The 20627-nt window shown below is 38.3% G+C and overlaps 4 protein-coding genes across 5 annotated transcripts in view; 2 read left to right on the top strand and 2 right to left on the bottom strand.

Moving 5' to 3' along the window:
* Positions 1–8821, bottom strand: part of LOC117384771 (diacylglycerol kinase zeta-like) — a 106412-nt gene extending 97591 nt beyond the window's left edge. For both annotated transcript variants that reach the window (XM_055227524.1, XM_055227526.1), the window contains exons 1-2: positions 8445–8821; positions 7263–7357 (exon numbers count right to left, since the gene is read on the bottom strand). In XM_055227524.1, the coding sequence (XP_055083499.1) occupies positions 7263–7357; positions 8445–8588 (239 nt within the window). In that variant the 5' untranslated portion in view covers positions 8589–8821. The remainder of the gene's footprint in view (positions 1–7262; positions 7358–8444) is intronic.
* atg3 (autophagy related 3) overlaps positions 1–20627 on the top strand; it is a 257779-nt gene that overhangs the window by 154380 nt on the left and 82772 nt on the right. The gene's annotated exons all lie outside the window — the stretch shown is intronic.
* Positions 12852–15250, top strand: cryaa (crystallin, alpha A). The gene is made up of 4 exons (XM_033979673.2): positions 12852–12970; positions 13065–13262; positions 14024–14146; positions 14724–15250. Exons 1-4 carry the CDS (start codon positions 12935–12937, stop codon positions 14931–14933), a joined length of 567 nt encoding a protein of 188 aa, XP_033835564.1. The 5' UTR covers positions 12852–12934; the 3' UTR covers positions 14934–15250.
* Positions 15393–20257, bottom strand: hsf2bp (heat shock transcription factor 2 binding protein). Its single transcript, XM_055228623.1, has 9 exons — positions 20222–20257; positions 19732–19867; positions 19387–19490; positions 18408–18557; positions 17317–17464; positions 17123–17240; positions 16899–17002; positions 16090–16289; positions 15393–15458 (listed from the first exon to the last, which is right to left on the bottom strand). Exons 1-9 carry the CDS (start codon positions 20255–20257, stop codon positions 15435–15437), a joined length of 1020 nt encoding a protein of 339 aa, XP_055084598.1. The 3' UTR covers positions 15393–15434.

Genomic DNA, 20627 nt, shown 5'->3' with positions numbered 1-20627 from the left:
TCATATCCAGATAGTCCTTTCAGTGCAAAATTGATTAAAAATGGATACTTTTCACAAATCTCAGCAATTCCATAAGGGCCAAATGAATCCTCCTGGTGGGCCAAGTTCAGCCCACGGGCCCCACGTTGGGCACCCCTGCTTGAAACAGTAGAAACACTGTGACAGGTGGACACATCCAGAGTGGAAACATAATCGCTACTCAGCGGTTCTGTCAGATTGCATTTTGAGCCTTTAATTGAGGCCAGCTTTTGCTTTTATAAAACAACAATAGATTATATTTTTGACCGCCCTAATTTAAGCTCCACACTCCACTCTCCTCTTCGTCATCCTCATCATCCTCACCCACTCACATCTCCATAACAAAAAGACAGCACTCAGCCTCCTACGCTGGCCCCATTCTGTTCGCCCTGCACAGTCCTCTCCTGGATACCACCAATTAGCACCAGTTATCATCCAGGCATTAGCATACATCATACAAGCTCCTCCAGAGGGTGTGTGGATATATTCCACGGCTAAAAATAAATCAAAAAATGGGTCAGTGGTAATGTGTTCTTATTATTATGTAAATAGAAGGCAAGTTCAAATTGATTGGCTGTTTGCAGATTCTAGTAAAATGTTGTACCTCATTCAGACAAAAGCATGAGGTAAGTATTCCTGTATTATTTGGAAGGAATTTTTTGATTATAAAATGTGTAAAGATAAAAGAAAATTCCAAAAGTGAATCCGTTATGGCACTTATATTTGAGCAGAGCTCAAAATGTATAAATAAGTCAAAAGTGAAAAAAAAGTATGACTAGATGGATCACTGATAATGTAAATAAAATTCAGTTGTTTAAGATTTTGTTACCCATCTAAACTTTGGAAATTCACAACATTAAATCAGATTTATTCAAGGCAGTGTACCTGATGTTTACCGTCTTAAAATCCTGAAAAGATTACAGTGGCCCAAAGTTATTCCTCCCTTACCTTATGCATGAACATCCTAATTATTCACCACAATGAGTTTATAAGCGCTTTTCACTACTCTCAGAAGCCAAAGCAGAGTTCGCCAACAACAACTAGTATGCTTACTGTGCACTTCCTGATTCTAAAAGGATAAAAAGCCTTTTTTATTAGATACAGATATTACACGGCTAATTTATTTTGACCTCAAGAGCCGCTTATACAAAATAACTGTACTGAGGCAGGACAAATTTTGCCCAAATCCATGGAAAAAAAAAATCGGTTACAGGGCCTTTAATTTTTTTTCTTTTAAATATCAAATAATTAGAAAGTTTCTTATATATATATATATATATATATATATATCACTGAACTGAATTCCCTACTCAGTTGACAATGTGATTTATAAACTATGCTTTGTGTAAAATTGTTTTCAAGTAAACACATTCAGTCTACATTAGTTAGACACAGGGATGGGACGATAACTAGTATTAAGGTTACCACGGTTTTAAAATACCAAGGTATCAATACCAAGAAGATGGGCTTCTGACGGCATCCACAGGACACACGGACTTCACTCATTTACACACAGACACAAACACACACATTGAAACAAAACCCTTAAGCAAATTTTCCCCCATAAAAGTATTCTAAATGAACAAGATAACAGAATAAATAACAGAATGCAATACTTGAGTAGTTAGTTTGTGTCTATAATGAGTCACAGAAGTTCATAACAAAGAAAACTTAGTATTGACCCCCAAAAAAATCATTGTTCCATCTGTTCCCATGATAAGTCGATATAGTATTTATCATGACAGGGATAGGGTTAAACTTGTAGTGGATTTCGCTCTGAGCAAATGCACTCTTTTTATAATGCTTTATAATGTACTGTTATACCATGGTATTTTTAGTCACGATTTTCATGCTGTGGAAATTTCATACCATCCCATCCCTAGTTAGATGTTGTGTCTAATGCTGAAGTTAAGTGCTGTCCTGTGTCCGATGTGCTCATTGACTTCTATTGATTAACCCACTTCCTCTGACTCTAACTCCACACGCAGAGCTCACAACCTGAACATTACTACAGTCACTGAAGTACTGTATACAGCCTGCCAAGAACACTTATCAACAGTTGTGCAACATTGACGAAAGTTTAATTGGATTGAATTGGATGTCAAAACATTGTTTGTATTGTGACTCTATACAAAGATAAACAGAAATACAGTAGATCCAAAAAAAGTAATGCACAGGTACCAGTGCCGAAAACAAGTACCACTGAAGTACACTGAATAAACTGCAAATTAAAGTGGTACCTGAAAAAAAATGAAAAGGTACCTAGTCCTCGCAGCAGGGTCATTAGTTATGGTATTAGTAGATAGTGTTAGTAGTATTAATAAATATATAGGGCTGTGAAAAATTGAAAGTACACTGATAATAAAAAGTACTACTGATACAGACATAATGTGGGTACCAAAAGCTATACTGAAAAAAATATACATGTTTTATGTCTGGGAGAGCACTAGATTGTTTCTAGATACTGTTACCACAAATTAATGATTAGAAAGTAGAGTTATACTTCTGTTTTCTCATGTGATATCATAAATAATCCAGATATAGGTACCAAAAGCAGCATAATTCAAGTACTGATAGCAAAAAACAGGTATTGTTTTGGGTAACAGTATCGAAAAATATTTAAAGATACCCAAAACTATAAATAAAAAGTGTATGAGAGTCATACGCCTCAAGTTGGATGTAAACTCGTATCAGATGGAGGGTTAGCCCTGTTTGTTTATTTCTATAGTTAGTTTGAGCTATATTATTTGAATAGTTTTAATGTATTTCAACTAGTTTCACTAATTTCTTTAATCCACAACAAGATTTTTTTTTCTCAACTTCTGAAAGAGGAACAGCCAAAAGAAAAAAAAATATGGTTCTGTATTGTCTAACTTCTACTGTCATAACATGAGATTTGCAATTCTAACCACTTTGAGGAAGAGGGTTATTTTTTCTGCCAACAGTTGCAATGATAATCTGTAATTCACTTCACCTGTCTCTGATTATAGAGCTGTTGATACTTTGCAGTGACATCCCACCGGGTGGTCTATGGCGAAATGTTCAACTGCCACAAAGTTTAAAAATTCCCTGAAACGTCTTGTTTTGGTCTTGTTTGATTTTCAACAAAAAATAGTGAGAGTAACAAACTGAAACTGTTGGCTAACGCTAACTAGCTTGTGGCTATAATATTATTCGGAACTACAACAGGCGAGCTTATTTGTGCCGTTAAACAAGTCCCTTTCAGCTAAGTCAGTTCTTTATGGTCATGTGTTAAAACAAAGCACACATTAACATCTAACTTGACTTGAACCAACACACTTGAGCTTCAGACAGAGCAGTTCCCTCAATTAGCATCACATCCCCAGGGAATGTTGATGTTATCAGCTGCAAATATCAATACATATATGATCTCTTTTTTGGTTGATTTCACTACAATTATTGGGCCTAGCCACATGAAACAAAAACTGGGACAAAGTTGAATGTCTCCTCTGTCAACATAAATAAACAAAAGTGATTTTTGCTCACAATAATTTCAGAAAGTGACATGATTGTTGTCTGGCTCCACAAACTGGTTATATTAATCTTAAAAGTCACCCATCTTTAACAAATTGATCCACAAATACTGAGTTGTTTGTATTTTACATTTGGATATTTCTTTCAAAAACAGTGAATCTCGTATAGTTACACAGGCCCCTGCCCTCCATCTGAAATCATAACAGCTTTTGACTTTCATTTTACTACTTTAAAATTACAGTGATATTTACTGTACAGACATTTAAACTTAATACCATATGATGTGATGAATAAAGTATATGTGTGGGCAGGCAGGCTGATCTGAACCTTATATAACCCTTGAGTGGAGTGCCCCTCCCCCAGCCCCCACACACTCTGTCCCATCAGAACACTAGTCCAGCAGGATTACCACTGCTCTGATACACAACAACCACCATTACCACTACTACCATATTGAGACTAGAGGAGAGAGAGTAGGAGGCAGAGTCCAAACACTCAACCTGGGATGAGAGAGACTGGCTGTCCATGTGTTTCAGAAAGATGAGAAATTAGGACCGTTGCTATAGCGATGAACAATTGACCACAAAATTATATGGCTTTTGAATGGGTTTTAATAATAATTTGAGCATCTCATCAGTTTGGTTAATTGCTTTGGGATAACTGTTCGTATCAGAGGTATAATGCGGTCTAGTTCAATATATTTCTCTCAGTGTAGTTCTGCAAAGACCCGCTTAGCTAACCTGTCCCTACGTTCTAACCTTGACCGAATGAACTGTATTTAAGCCTAATCCTAACCCTAATCTGATTGTGAAAAAATATATTGTCAAAAATGAACATAGCCTTAATTCACTTAGCATAGTCACCAATGCAAAGTGGCGGTTATGTGGCATACCGTGGTTGGGGAAAAAATGTGGCATTTTATGTGGGAAAACACTTTCTTTCAAAATAAATCAATCTAACTGACCTATAATGATTGCAGTAAAAATACCAGGATTCCCGTGCTGTAAAGAAAATCTGAAGTAGGGGTGGTCAATGTATAGGTAATGGTAATATTTAGTCTTGTTTTAGAATAAACTGAACTGTAGTCTGAGAGTGTAAAGAGGCATGAACTCAACACAATGTAATAATAGTATTGTCTATTCAAGTCTGGCCATGTTTCCGTTGTAGGGAGTATTATACCGGTGATGATGTAGACCGGATAACAATGACAGAGCTGGAGTTGTCCTTGGTACAGTAGTGCATTTCCCTATCACATATCCGTTAAAAGTTAAAAACAAATCTCAGATATTTAGCACCAATATTTTTTTTTCACTGTAATGAAGTTTAAAATGTGTCTGTTGTTTACACATCATAAAAAGTATAATATATTTTATTAGATCTCATGGCTGGATGGATGGATGGATAATCACATTTTGTAATTATTTTAGTAAGTAAAAAGTCATTTTGTGAATTTTAGAATAACTTAACTTCAATTTGGGCCTTGCTAGATGCTAAAATCATGACATTTATGTTGGCCAATACAACAAAACAAATATCAGATACTGGTATTGATTTTAAAAGTCCATATCAGACCATTCCTAATCTGGACATAATCAGAATATACTGTGGTCAAATATTGACAGACACAATGAGGGTAGAGTCTGTCCTCTGTTACCATGGCAACACACATAGACAGTGTCATCCACAGACAGGACACATACTAGGGCTGATTGGAATAACTATTTTTACAACATGCAGCCAAAATAAGCAGCAGACCTCAGGGATGTTCTGCCCTGTCCCCACTGGGCACATCTGACCCCTGCTGCAGGGAGGGCAGAGCTGTCAGGAGCTGTTCGAGCCCACACAAGGCCCACTACGCCGGGGGAACCTTCTCAAGGTCTCAACCACATGTAGGTTGTGCCTGTATACTAGCTTCATCCAATATGCATTCTTTACGTGGAAGGGAAATGAGTGTTTTTCAGATGAAATCACTCAGACACCATTTTATAAGCCAAAATCACACAGACACCATTCTATAAGCCAATAACATTTAAAGGTGCTACCTGATTGTTATGTGATATCTTAAAAATGTGAAAAGCAGAACTGGTTCATTTTAAAAGGTTTGCAGTGGCCCAAAGTTATTTCTCACTTAACTTATACATTCCGAACATCCTAATTAGTCACCGTGATGAGTTTATAAGTGCTTTTCACAACTTTCAGAGGCCAGAGTTGAGTTTGACAGTGAAGCTAACAACAACTAGCATGCTAACGTGCACTTGTGGGTTATCGGACAATTCAACTCTTTATAATTAGATGCTGACTGTGCACAGCAGACCTCAAAAGCTGCTAGTACAATATATCTGTACTGGGGCAGGACAAATTGTGCTCAAATATATGGGGAAAATAAGCAACTCAAATAAGAGGGAACTCAAGCCAGAAGGGCCGTAAACACTGCAGGGAGAAAAAACTGCAAGAGAGATAACCATTTGAGGATATTTAAAATTTAAGTTTAAGTATTAAGTATGTGGCCTATAACAAAATAGTAAATAAATAAACAGTTTTGCAAGAAGAGTGGAATCGTCAATATGAATCAAACAAGAATATTAAGCAGCGATTGGCCAATACAAGTTTCTCTCATAAAGACTATCATAATGCATATACTTTTTTTAAAAGAAGATATATAAAACAGATACTAATTATTGTCAATATCACCCCTATTTGGAGAGTTGATCTTTTTAAAGCCCCTGTACCCAATTTATTTCCCATGTACTTAAGCAAAATGTGCCTTGCCCCAGTGCAGATATATTGTATATGCAGCACTTTAGGTAAAAATATGTCAGCTTTGTACTGTATGCCTTTAATCATTACATGTTTTATTTATATAATAAGGAAGTGCACAGTCAGCATGCCGGTTGCTGTTAGCATTATCTTGGCTGCAAAACTCCACTCAGGTCTCAGAAAGTTGTGAAAAGAGCTCATAAACTCATCCTGATGCTTAATTATGATGTGCATAAGGTAAATGAGGAATAACTTTGGATTACTGCAAACCATTTCACATAAACTAGTTCTGTTTTTCACGTTTTTAGATGCTAGAAATCTGGTTTGGTGTCTTTAACTCACTTGGGCAAGACACTAGAGCGTCTGTTCCTGCGTCTGGGGCAGCTTACTAACATAGAATGAGTAAGGCTTGACTAATAACGCAGTACATAGAAACTACAACATGTTTGGTGTGGAAAACTGGTATAAGGGACAATGCACAATTATTAAGCAGTGCATTATGGTTAGACAACACAAATGGTGGTAAAGCTTTGCCTCTAGCCCTATGACAATTTCATGTACCATCCTACTCACTTTTAGTACAACAAAAGCCACCATTACAACCATCAGACAAAGACACAATGGACAATCTGTATTTCTATGAATTGACAATGTGCTTTCACAAACGCTGCAATCAGAGAAAACCAATTTGATCACAATCATTTTCATTATGCATCCTACTGCTGATTGTGCTGGGAGGCAGAGATATCCAATTATAGTAATCAGACAAATGCGGAATTTAAATGCAAGCTTAAACTCTAACTCACGTTCTTATCATGTTTTCAATCAGAACAGTAAAGAAACATAAGCAGATTGGACTTAGCAGAGAGACAGATGTTAGCATGACAAGGCCATCGCTAACTTCCTCACATGTTCTGTTGCTACACTCCAACACGGCTGACAGACGGTTATAAAGACAGGATGTTTCTTGTTAGAATGCACTGATACCACACCTGTAAGATGACTGTTTCCTGAAGTAAATAAAATCAGCCTCCGTTTGGGATAGAGGGGTGCCAGGTTTGTGCCGATCCTCCCACTCTCTACTCATCTGAAATATAAACAAGGCAAAGGTTCTGTCAGATATGCAGTAAAATTAATGAAAAGGCTGATTTCAATTATATTCTGTGTATTGTCTCCATCAAATAAGTGGTTTCATCTTAAGGGGGAGGGTTAAAGTTACAAAATATTAATACAACGGTACAGCTGTCATAAAACTTGACAGGTAGTCTTGACACATCAGTTATATGTTATTCTAAATCAACTGAATAACGTTTTGTATTAAGATATAGTAAAAATGGTTACATTGACTGAACAGGTTATGTAACGTTAAATGTCCTATATTACACAAAATTGACTCTTGTGAGCTTTAAACCATGTTAGAATGTTGTTACCTTGTGTTTTGTTTCATTCACACATGTCTGAGTAACCCTTTATTATTAGTCCGTCTACATCTTCACAGCTCAAAACGCTCTGTTCCACCTTGTGATGTCATGACGCAGTAGTTTTCAAGTTAACCTTTTACCTTTTGTTCAGTAGACTGTCAGTTTCAGGAAACATTCTTGAAATTATCCAAATAGTTCAAGTGAAGGTGTACGTAGTTTAAAAACACAGTGGAGCACTTCCTGTATTACCACATGACATCATAAGGTGGAACAGAGTGTTTTCAGGTTGAGAGAAGAACACACCCTAAATATGCAGGATTTGTGTGTTAAACCTGTGTAAATGAAACAAAACCCTGGATAGGTTTTTGATGAAGAAACAACATTATACCATAGATTAGAAAATAGTGTAATATGGGCCCTTTAAGCCAACCAATAGAAATGTATCTTGAGTATTATAATTTCATTAGCCTACATATCTGATCAGAAATGTCAAATCATTTTAAACCCAAAAAGGTTCTTCAGCTATGCAACTTCCATCTGCAGAAGCCATCTTTGGTTATTACTACCAAGTCTTAGCAGGCAGCTCAATCCACTTTTTCAACTATTCTCAGAACTCGGTAACAGTTTGATTCAGCGTCTTTTTAAAGGTCAGTTTAGATCTAAAAGTGTTCTGCTCTGTACCTACACTGTTGACCCTCAGGGAAGTAGCCCCATGCGTGGACAGGTGGTTGACAAAGTTGAGCAAACGCCTACCTCCGCGCTTCTTCCCACCTGACAGTAGCTTCCGGGCTTCAGGGCGCTCATGGAAGAACTCTCCCCGGTCAGCGCGTCCTCCTCCTCGGCCACGTCCTCCAGCCCGAGCCGCTCCACAGCCGGTGCGCCGCAGTCCCTCATCATCCCTGCGTCCTCTGAGTCCTCTCCGCGGCTTCGGCCAAGCAGCAGTCCCGTGCGTCTGGAGTGGTGCGCTCAAAGGTGACCAGCCCCATCCATATGGCGCCCCTGTTACGCACGGTCCAGTCTGATCTCGGAGGTGGAGGCTCAGTGCTGTCCCGTCCTGACTCTCAATCTGATACAACACAAAATAATAACTATAAAAAGAGACGGGGCAAGTCCAGGTAGTGTCCGCGTTTGGCTCGTGTTCACAGATGTTGCAAATGTTGCAGGAAATTATCAGGGAGTTCTCTCTGACCCCGCCCCCTCTTTCCCTGCTATACCAAAATCCACCGTGAGAGGACGCCAGAGACACGGATAATTTGCTCTATAATATTAAACAGTTTAGCAACACTGAGAATCGCCAATGGTTTACTGGTTCACACACACACACACACACACACCCACACACACACACCCCAACACACATATTTTTATGGGGCACAACAGACAATGTTGACAATGATGAATGGCTCACTAAAACCTCACTGTGATGGACAGAAAACTACATTATGGGAGCATTTGAATATTTATAGGCTATTCTTAACCTTCACGTGATGCATACAATGGCCTACATCAAAACACAGCAATCGCAATGACCACTTCATATGGAAAAAAAGATCTCATAGCAATTCTGTTGGCTCTGCACATTTATAGCCAACAAATGTTCAAATGAAAATGTTAATTTACAACAACAATAAATAAATAAATCAATAGAAGAATCACATGCAGTTCAGTTTGTAGTGGTTTAAAGTGAAATAGAAAGTCAAAAAGCCATTCTCCGTTCGTGGAGATAGAATAGTTTTATGGCATACTGTGGAAGATTATAGCCAAACGAACAACATCTACAAAGAAAAAAGCAGGCGGCCCTTTACCACGCCAAATAAGAATCAGGTTTGTGGCAATGCAAGCTTGCTCACATTAAGGCATGTTTTTCAACGTTTTTATGCGCAATTAACACATCCATAATGAAAAAATGTGCCTTTATTTTTGATACACACACAAAAAAAGGTTCAGACGCTTTAAGAAACTGTATATCTTGTTCTTTGTAGAGCACATAATATTGACCCTACACTGTACATAATAATTTGGCACTCTATATGTTATGAAAGCAGTGCCCTCTTGACCCATCCACCTAACCTGTTCTTCCAAACACGCTGGTTACCGTGACAACAGCCTTTCACCGCTCCATCCTTTGTGTGCGTCTGGCTCTCCCTAACCCCCAGAGAGCTGACTGTGCTGAACCTGGGCCAGGGCTAACCCCGAGCCCACAGCACCCATGGCACCCATGTCCGGTCGGTCACACCCAGCAGGACTGACCCCCGCCTGGAGCCATATGCCTGGACCGCAGCGCTGGGAGAGTGGATAAGCTTCACACTGAAGGATCAAAGCTCACTGGGGTTAACCTAATGCCAGAGGAGTGCACATCTTAGCAAACATACACACATTCCTTAGCTACTCCAGTTGATCAATAATATGTTTTTATTTTAGGGATTAAACTCCCTAAATCCTGAGATTAATGTGGTTAAGCACCTGTCTCCACCAACAGGAGGGCAAACCTGAGCCAGAGTGCATATTATTGTTGTGTCCATGGGCAAAAGACTTCACCCACATTGCCCAATTGAGTCATAGGCAGTACTCATATGTATTTCTTGCAATAGGAAAGGCATCTGAAAAAAAAAAAAAAAAAAAAAAAAAAAACACGCTACATTAAATGTGTTTTATGCTGATGAAGCATGATGAAATTTTAATTTTATTCTTTTTATGAAAATAATGCTTAGCTCAGGTCAAGATTTAGTTAATCAAATCCTTGTTGTTCTAGTCTAGTTTTATTCAACACAAGTGTTTTGTTGAAATGCTAATTAAGTCGACTGAATCCATAAGTTTTAGCCAACTAGAAAATATATTTATTATTCTAACTCTGATCCGTTAATTTATTTTAATAGATTCTTTTTTTCTGACCTAGGTTTAGTTTGTTTTCATACCTGACAGTTTCGACTGCTTTCTAGCAGTCTTCCTCAGAGTGGTCACGTGATGTTGCTGTGACGTGTCCGGTCAGCTGATTTAAAAGCGTTGTCTTGGCGTTGTCTTCCTACCGGTGGAGACGATGAAATAGAACCGGAGCACAAATGCAATGTCATAAACAAAATACTCTGCATGTCTTGCAGTAAAACATACACTGGGGAAACAGGTACAGCATTCAGTACAAGGAACATAGGACAGAATGTGAAAAGGAAACAGCAAAGGCATGCACATGAGCAACAGAACATAAAGCAGAACAGGAGTAACTCAAATGGGCCTTTTCTGACTGTGGTAAAAGAGAAAACTACATTATGGACTGGGACAGAGCAAACATCATCGAGATAGAGGACAACAAACATCATCGCTGGATTAAGGAGGTAATCAAAATACAGAAACGTGCCCACGGGACTTTAAACCGGGATGAGGGGACCTTGTTACTCTCTCTACTGTCCTGAAGAAGTCGGACTGCAGATGGCGCTGTCATCCTGCCTCCACCTGTAGGAAGACAATGGCTGTGTCCCAATTCGCCAAACTGGCCTTAGAATCACCATTGGAAGTGTGCATCGAAGGGCAGTTATGCAATTTCCGGTGCGACAAGGGCTGTCCCATTTCAACGCACCCTACTGAATGCGCCCGACAAACCTGCCCTGCCCTTTTTACCGTTTCCATGGAGATCGGACGTACAACAGTGCGACATGAAACTGTTAGATCTGAATAAAGATATGTACAGGCCGTGTGTTAGATGATTAAAAAGGAGGAGGAGAGTTACATGGAATAAAGGAATGTGCAGTTGTTGCTACACAATAAGAAAACATTATTATCATTAGAAATTATTATTGCAATAAGAATAATGTAAGAATGTTCGTTTCTATTGTAAGCGTCAAAGACCAAGAGACAGAAACATAAAGTCAGAAGAGTTTAATGAGTTCCACACAGGTAATGTGAACAATAAAGCAATGGACTCTCCAGAAAGGACAGAAGAGAGTCCTGAGACGTGCACAAAATCTTCATGAGTTCCGGTACATTCCATAGGTCTGCGCCCCCTAGTGGCCCGTGTCATTTACCTTCATGTTAGTAAGTTAGTAAATGCCCTCTACTGTTATTAAAGTGGTGTAGCCACTGGCCAAAATACCGAATCGTTAAACTGCAATATCCCACTTTATGTACAACTAATCAGTGTTCTCTGGTTTCTAGACTATGAATGTCAAAATTATATTGTTACCTCTGTCTCTGTTATTAAGTTTTTACAAGGTATATTTTGTTAAAGTTATGAAGTAGCTACAATTGAGAAAAAATCACCTCAAAACTTATATTTGCCTATTGATATTCAATCTAAACAGAAAGAAACAGCTGCGACGACGACATCTTGACTTTTCTTCTATTAAATAATAAATCATTAAAAATAATGTACGTAATGTACGTATCGTACACTCAAAGACAGCGGTACAAGTGCGGTCCGTGGTGTAGGCCTGTCCCACTTCAGCAAGATGGCAGCTACACTGAGGAGGGCACATTCTCGTCTGGAACCTTCAAACTACACTTTGAAGAGTACTTCGAAGGGACCCTTCAAAGGGTGCATTTGGTGAATTGGGACACGGCCAATGCCAAAACATGTTTAAATCAGCTGATCGGACACGTCACAGCAACATCACGCAACCACTCTGAGAAAGTCCACTAGTGAGCAGTTGAAACTGTCGGGTATAAAAACAAACTAAAACTTGGTCTGAAAGAAGAAAAATAAATGGTATTGCATTTTTTCATGGGACATGTACAGATGTGGTCTTGGATGTTGAGTTTGTTTCTGGTCTGGTTTGGAGCTCTGGGATTGAAAAGTGGAATTTCTAGTCTCCATTCATTCCTTTTGTTAAGTAAATTTTTATTATTCGACAAAAATATCCGTAGTTTTATACAGCAAAAATAGGACATAAAACTACGCCAAAATATTTTAGCTGGGAAAAAGAACACTGTCTTTGGTGGTTCCTCTAACAGGCTATTTCGAGTCATTCTAACACGATTCCTAAACAATACAAAAACAGTATAAAGTAAAATGGGCACCTAGATCAACTGAGAGTGTAAAGTGAGAACCACGAGTGAACGCATCTTTACCCTCACTGTTCCTGTCTGATACCCCCGGCTTGTGCATCCTCGGGCGGTTTGTTTTGGCATGCCTCTCTGTCTGTCTGGTGGGATGGAGAGAGGGTGGGAGGGAGAGATGGTGGATGGGTGGCATGGCATCCCATTGACCCACCCTGAGCTGCGATTCTGCTGACAGGACAAAGAACCATGAGATAATGCCATTCCAGAGGGATCCTGGTCACACCCCTCAGGTATAAAAGCCAATGCGAAGTGGTCCAAACAGTTGATTTCTCATTCAAAATTTACCTTCTAAACTGACTTCCTACTGATTTGAAACATCTCCAGATCTTCACCATGGACATCTCGATCCAGCACCCGTGGTTCAGACGTGGACTGGGCCCTGCGAGACTCTTTGACCAGTTCTTTGGAGAGGGGCTGTTTGACCATGACCTCCTCCCCTACGCAGCGTCCACCATCAGCCCATACTACAGGCAGGCGCTGTTCCGCAACTTCTGGGACTTCAACAACTCCGGGATGTCTGAGGTAACGCAAATCGAACTTGTAATATTTTTTTATTTTGATTTTTAGTTAGTACACTTTTAAATCAAGAGGTTTGCCTAATTTTACTTAGAATACAATATTAAAAATGAAAATGAACTCAGAGTAAACATCAAAAATAAAATGTCAAATTTAGATGACAAAGGTCTAGTCGTTATTGATGTGCACCTTGTAACTTTTTCAGTGGAGAGTCTGCCATCTGCTTGTCTCCATGGAGATGTTATTTATTGCTTTGCCTTGAATGTGGCACAGTATGGCATTAAACTTATCTGACTTGTATTTATTCAATTACAGGTGTTTTTATTGGCCAAAATACCTGGATGAACATGCTTTGTTAATCTAAGAAGGGTTGCCTCTACACGAATCAACCTGTAACATGCCTGTCTCCATCAAAATAGATAAGTTTAAAGCCATACTGGGAACATTCTGGACAAAGAAAAATCACTTACATGGAGAGAAGTGGATGGGTGGGACACCGTACAAAGTTACATAGTCCAACTTTAAACCAACAAATCTTTATAATATATTTTAAACTTTTGAAGGTCAGATCTAATTATTATGTATTAAAAATTTACAATTGTGTATTAGCATTTAGCATGATTTAGAACATATTTATGGAATTGTGGGTCTCAAATGTTTGTATTGTTATCTCTATGAATCTACTTTACCTTAAACCGTTTCATAAAAGATAATCAAAAATCCATCTTTGAATAACCATGTGTGTGTTGTGTGTGTGTTGTGTGCAGGTGTGGTCCGACAGGGACAGGTTCACAGTTCACCTGGATGTGAAGCACTTCTCTCCAGAGGAGCTCAACGTGAGAGTGACCGACGACTATGTGGAGATCCAGGGCAAGCACGAGGAGAGACAGGTCAGACCTCCGCTACCACTGCTGTTTGCACAATACAGTTCAGAGTCGACACAATTCAGAAAACACAAGAAAAGATGGATTATTTTCACATCAAGTAAAATGAAAAAAAAAAAAAAAGATATGATCAGGTTACACATATAAATATTACTATAAGATAAAAAAAAAATTATGGCCATCTCAAGATTTTCGTCTTTCGTATTGCTTTAAATGTTTCACCGTATGGCAAAAACCATCTCCATGGAAACAAGCGGGAGACACGGACAGGAACAGGTCAAATATGTGGAGAAGCGATCCCGCTAACAGCAAAAATGCAGGTTTTTAAGAAATAGAAACATGTATAATTGAATAAATTGAAGGAAGAACTGTAATGCCATACAGTGGAACATTTAAGGCAAAGTAATAACATCTCTACACTCTATCAGAAAAGTTACAGTAGCTGTAAACAAACAAAGTTTACAAGTTGTGAGTCCACTCCTTAACAGAAATACCAAAGAAGTAATAAAGGTGACTGTAACATAAAATAATTAAAACATAAAAATTTTAATATTATCTTTTGAACCTTTTTTGCGGTTCCCAGGACGACCACGGTTTCGTCTCCCGCCAGTTCCACCGCCGCTACCGCCTCCCCTCCAACGTGAACCAAACAGCCATCACCTGCACCCTGTCGGCTAATGGCATGCTGACCGTGTACGGGCCCAAGGTTTCCGGGGGCAACGAGGCCGGACGTGGCGATCGCAGCATCCCCGTCACCCACGACGAAAAGACCAACGCTGCTGCATCTTCTTAAAAAGCCTTACTACTTCAAGATGGCTGCCAACAACCTCTTTTCTCTCTTCTCCCCTTTAATTTCTAAGAGTATATCTATGTACCCATAAATCTATACATTTGCATATGGTGAGGGGCAGAAAAATAACAAACACATCTGATAGAACCTAACATTGGTTTTGGAAATACTTTAGTTTAATGTTAATGTGAAATGTTTAAAATAATTTGCACCCTCACTAATTTGTATTGTAATCTATAATCTAGCCTTGTCCTGTTTATAACCAATGCCATGACTTTGACACCTAGAAAGTCATATTAAACTATATTCACTAATTACAATTTTGCCTCGTGTGGGTTGACTTTTCTTGAATTTTATTATGAACAAATTGTGAAATGTCTAAATAAGAACAGAGATTTTAGCAGGTAACTGAAAAACTAAAAGTAGTTATTACGATACAGTGCAAAGATATGAAGCCTTAACCATTTTAAACAAGCACGATGTTGAGAAAGTGTTGAAATGTCCTTAGCGCTTGGAGGCTTTAGACTTCTGATTCTGAAACACAAACAGAAAATAAGTTAATAAAAAAAAATATGAAAAGGCATTGTATAAGAATTTTAGAATCAAGATATTTTATTACTTAGTAACTTGGTAATAAAGTAAATCTGCACCTTGAAAAGTAGTTAGTAGTAGAAATTGTGTAGTTTCTTTCAAGTGATTTAATTATATCTCTTCATCTTTGCTGACAATTGTTAGGATTATATTTGAACAATACTTTTCAACAACAGTTTTCATAATGGCTTTTCAGCATCTTTGTCAATTTTATTTCAAAACATTATATCTAAAAAATAAAACTCTGGTGGAGTGTATCGCATCTTCTCTCTATGGAGATGCTGTTGCTTTGCCTGATTATCGAACAATAAAACAATTTCCAGATAGATCCAGAGAGTACACAGTTGACTTATTTTGACCTCAAGAGCTGCTTATACTATAGATCTGTACCGGGGCAAGACACATTTTGCTCAAATAAATGGGAAAAAATCTGGACCATTAACATTAACATTAGAGTTTGGATGTTGGATGTTGCATGTGTCTCTCATAATTCGCTGTACTATATGTGTGTATACAAGTACAATGAATATCTAATAACTGATATGTAATAATTTATGGTTGTGTGTACCTTAAAGGCTGCCTGCAGGTCCTCCAGGGTCTGCTGTGCAGCTTCTCTCACACAGGGCTGCACACTGGATGTCAGCTTCTTCACCCGTACCTCCAGCTCTGGGTCCACCACGGCCGGGCCGAGCACCAGCAGTGCCTCGTCCTCCAAGACCAGGGACTGGAGCAGCCGCAAGGAGTGCAAGCACACCTCCCAGTCCCTGTCTGTGCCACCGGAGGGCAGTGCGATAGAGCAAAAACAATGGTAACTGGTACTAAAGAATTACTGACTTAAAGGTATTATCTCCCATTTCAGGCTTTATAAATGAGTTTGCACATTGTATAACTTTAGTTATATTATATTTATATTTATGGAAAGTTGAAGGTGCATTATGGAACATTTTTTGTGTATCTTTAAGGTAGCAAGCAAGTGAAAAGTTGAAGTTACAGGTCAGATCTGTGGAGAAGCAACCCCAGTCACGGTAAGAATGCATGTTTTTCAATGTATGTTTGAGCAAGACAAACACCTGTAATACATTTTATGCGAGCTAGATCTGTTTAATGTCATACTGTGGAACCTTCCAGGTAAATGGAGACAAGCAGACAGACATTATTGTCTTGCAATTGGCCTGATCAAAAGGGGTTTGGTGGAGGTGAATGGTCTTTAAAAATATGGAGGAACATTTCTGGATTAGCGCATGATGAGATCAAAATGTGGGGACCAAAAACCTTTTCAACTTTGCAATTTTTTTTAGTTAAGTACCCCTGGCCCCTCTCTTGCTTTAAAAAGAGCACATTTAGCCTGGGTGTTATAGTGTTTTGTGTTGCATTTACCCTGAAGCAGGTTCAGCGTGACAGACAGCAGCCCGGGGTTCTTCATCATGTACTTGAGTCCCTTTATACTGATGCTCACATTGTACAACGCCATCAGCATCAGCCTGCACACAGTTACCAAGGTTACGACTTTAACTCCTCACTCAGACTGGGCTAGTACTGACACGTATAAAAAGCCAGTACAGAATACAAATGACTTTCTGTGTTATTTAAGTGGTACATACACTTTGAGTTTAGGAAACGCTCCAGCCCTCATCAGCTCCAGCAGTCGGATCAAAGTGTCCAACAGCACGTGAGCAAAATTGGCCAGGAAGTCCCGCCCATTGGTATTTGCAGCAATATCTGATGAATTATTATACAAATGATACAACAAATTTAGTTAACAATTGCATATTCCTCCACATGTATAGATACTGACTGGTGATGGTCCCAGCCAGCGCCAGTACAAAGGTGTGTTCCTGTGAGTTGGGGTCTTCGGTCTGGACTTTGACGTCTTCATCCAGAGAGCAGACAAAACTTTCCAGGGTCTGAGCGGCCACTAACAGGAAGGACTGGAGCTTCACGTGCTGAGGATGTGACATAGAACAAGGGATTAAAGTATTATGAAGTATTATAGATAAAACAAATGTGGTTGTGTATTATAGCTGCAATGTTTACTATTTGGATCATTTGAAATAACTGCCTAATCATAAAAACAAATAGTGGTTGGCCAAAGTAGGATGGTTTAAAATTGTTTGTATAAACAAGTGTTACAGTATTGCAAGAACACCATTTTGTGGAATTATGACAATTGTTCATCATTTATCACACATGTTTTCTATGCACTGTCCTTGAATGTAAAAGCTCTTCTAGGGATGGACATTGCAAATTAGCCTAGGTCATAAATGCTGTGGTATGTTGCATATGTAATGTACAAACTTGTCTCTATCAAATAAATGTATAGATACATTCATACACACATACATATATAAAAATCTAAATAAATAGAGGTGGAAAATATAATGAAAAATGGAAATCGTAGTTGTGGTTTGAAGATAAACAAGTTTAGAATATTGATTACAGTACATTGTCTAAAATTAAAACTTAAAAAAAAAAAAAAACTTTAAAAGGAGGCAGAAATGTCTGGTGCAATCTCCCAAACAAGGGTATGAAGTGATGATTCTGCACTTTTGAGGTTAATTTTAAGACATTTATAGGCACATTTAGCACATTTTGATGAACTGTTAAAACAGCCTGAATATTGTTATTGAGATAATAATGAAAAAACAGTATATAGAGAGAGATTTTTGTCATTTTTGTTAATACATGAAATTGTGAGGAGCCCTGTGATTTCCAGCCCTAGTTGTCATTAGGCAGATTGTTGGTCTTAGTTTTTATTTTGAGCCAATTTTTTAAATGAACGTATGTGCATTTTTTTATTTAACTGAACTAAAATATCATAATATCACTATTGCAATACAAAACATAGTTTTGTTTTGAACTGAGGAGACATGAGCTCTGTCTGCTCACATCAGACAGCCATAGTGTGATGATGTCCTCCTTGGCAGAGCAGCTCCACAGCAAACAGCAGGAGGCTGAGCCCAGGCTGGAGCAGAAGTCTGCCTGCTGCTGGAGCTCCGTGCCACTCTGCCACAACTGCTCCCGCAACAACAGCTTCTCCTGCACAAACACATGGGCAACTGTGTGGTCAAATACAGTCAGTCACTCCCTTTACATGCATACTCTGATACTGCAAGTATGCTGGCTAATGCTGAGAAGACATTTGAATTACCTAATTGGTAATTTCACGCAGTTTGGAAATCCAGTTAAAATCAGAGTAAGTCACCCTCTAACATACTGAATGTTGTATTCTACAATGTGCACACATATTATCTGACTATTATCTTTGGAATCATTTTGAAAAAGACACTTTAAATAAGTAAAAACTAAATAAGCCACAAAATCTTACTTCATGGAAAGATAACCCTGAATGAAAATAGGCTGAAACCAGTAAAAACAAAATGAACAAACTAACAAAGACAACAAACTAAATCAGCCTAGTCAAAACTATACAAGATTAATATTTTTTAAAGCCACAGTATGTAACTTTTTAACAAAAAAACAAACTAAAATAAAAGCATGTTTTTTTTTCATTATGGTGTGTTTACTGCAATGAAAAACATGTGTTGTTACTGGGAGCATCTCCCCCCATGCATCTCCACTAACCTGGCTCTTATTTGGCCTGGAGTAGGGCCTCCTCCTGCTAAAATGTTCTTTTGGCTATGATCTTCCACAGTATGGTATAAAACTTTTCCCCATGGAGAATGTTTAGAGGTATGTTTTTTTCTATTTCCATGGAATCATGTAGGTGGCGTGCCATCTCCAGAAAGTTACATACTGTATCTTTAAAAAAGTCAATTTTAACCTATGCAGATATTCTGTTTTTGCAGTCCACTGCTTTGACAACATGCTAATAAATGCAAATGGTATGGTAAAGAAAGTTTGGGACCTCTCTTTCCTTCTGACATTCGGCCTGTGAAGCTTCTAGTCGACTCTGGAGGTGAGCGCAGTCCTGTCGCAGCCTCTCTTGTTCCTGGGCCATCTGCTCCCTCACTGCAGACACTGGCACAAACACAACACTGTGAGGGGATTCCAACAGCAGCATACATTATAAGATACATTAACCAAGACAAAAGTCATAGGAAAGATGCTGGTGCCAGGTTATAGCATAAATGCTAATTTACATCTGCAGGTTGGTGAAAATCCTGAAAATACGAATTCAATGTATATGGATAAATTGACCAATTGATAATAATAATAATAATAATAATAATAATAATAATGATAATTCTACTTGTTTGCGCAGCTTTGGCTTTGTTGAGCATCTCCATGAGCTCCCCGTTGAGGACCTTGGGCAGGAAGTCCCTCAGCTGCATCACTTCTGTGGTGAGTTTGTCCAGCTCACGCTTCCTCACTCTGACATAACCCTCCTGCAAGACAAACTACTCTTTCAAATGCTTAGGTCTTCAAACACTATACCAAATCTATTATTCAGTTAATGCAAATGTTCTCTCCAAAAATTGTGATTAGAAGAACTGATATTATGATTGTAAGAAATATGTCCAAACTAATGTCCAATGCATTGTAACAAAACCATATTGAACACATATATAATTTAGCTAGCAATAACAGCATGTTGTTATGATAAACATTAGACAGAATAAGTAGATTAAACAGATTTGGGACAGAAAAAAATATTTTTGTCTCATGGACTAGATAAAAAAAAAGATAATTAATGTACAGAATAGAAAACTTAATTAGCACATTTATTACATTGTCCTCACCTTGTCCGCACTGTTGACTGATTTCCCGCCCAACATGATGAATTATTTTTTCGTGTGGTCTTAAAATATTGTATAAATGCGCATATGTGTTCAAAATTTAAAACACTAAAAATGAAATACTTGATGGCTAATTTGACCTATAGCGTCTGTTTGGCCCCTAGTGTAAACATTAGCGGAAAGTTGTGCCGAAATCTGCTTCCTTGTCTACAACGGTCAAACACCGCAAATTAACAAAATAGTACACCAAAAAAACTATTATCTAAGAAAATAATATAAATTCATCATATTTTATATAGTTCATGTATCTGTTTTAAATACATTTACACATTTAACGGCAAATATTAACGTGAACTAAACCAAAAAGACAAAGTAGCAGAATTTATCAATACACCCAGCCGGACTTTAG

The sequence above is a fragment of the Periophthalmus magnuspinnatus genome, chromosome 2 (genome assembly GCF_009829125.3).
Source record: "Periophthalmus magnuspinnatus isolate fPerMag1 chromosome 2, fPerMag1.2.pri, whole genome shotgun sequence".
In the NCBI taxonomy this organism is placed as follows: domain Eukaryota; kingdom Metazoa; phylum Chordata; class Actinopteri; order Gobiiformes; family Gobiidae; genus Periophthalmus; species Periophthalmus magnuspinnatus.
The sequence above is the reverse complement of the archived record's forward strand: the minus strand, read 5'-3'. Positions and strand labels throughout refer to the sequence as shown.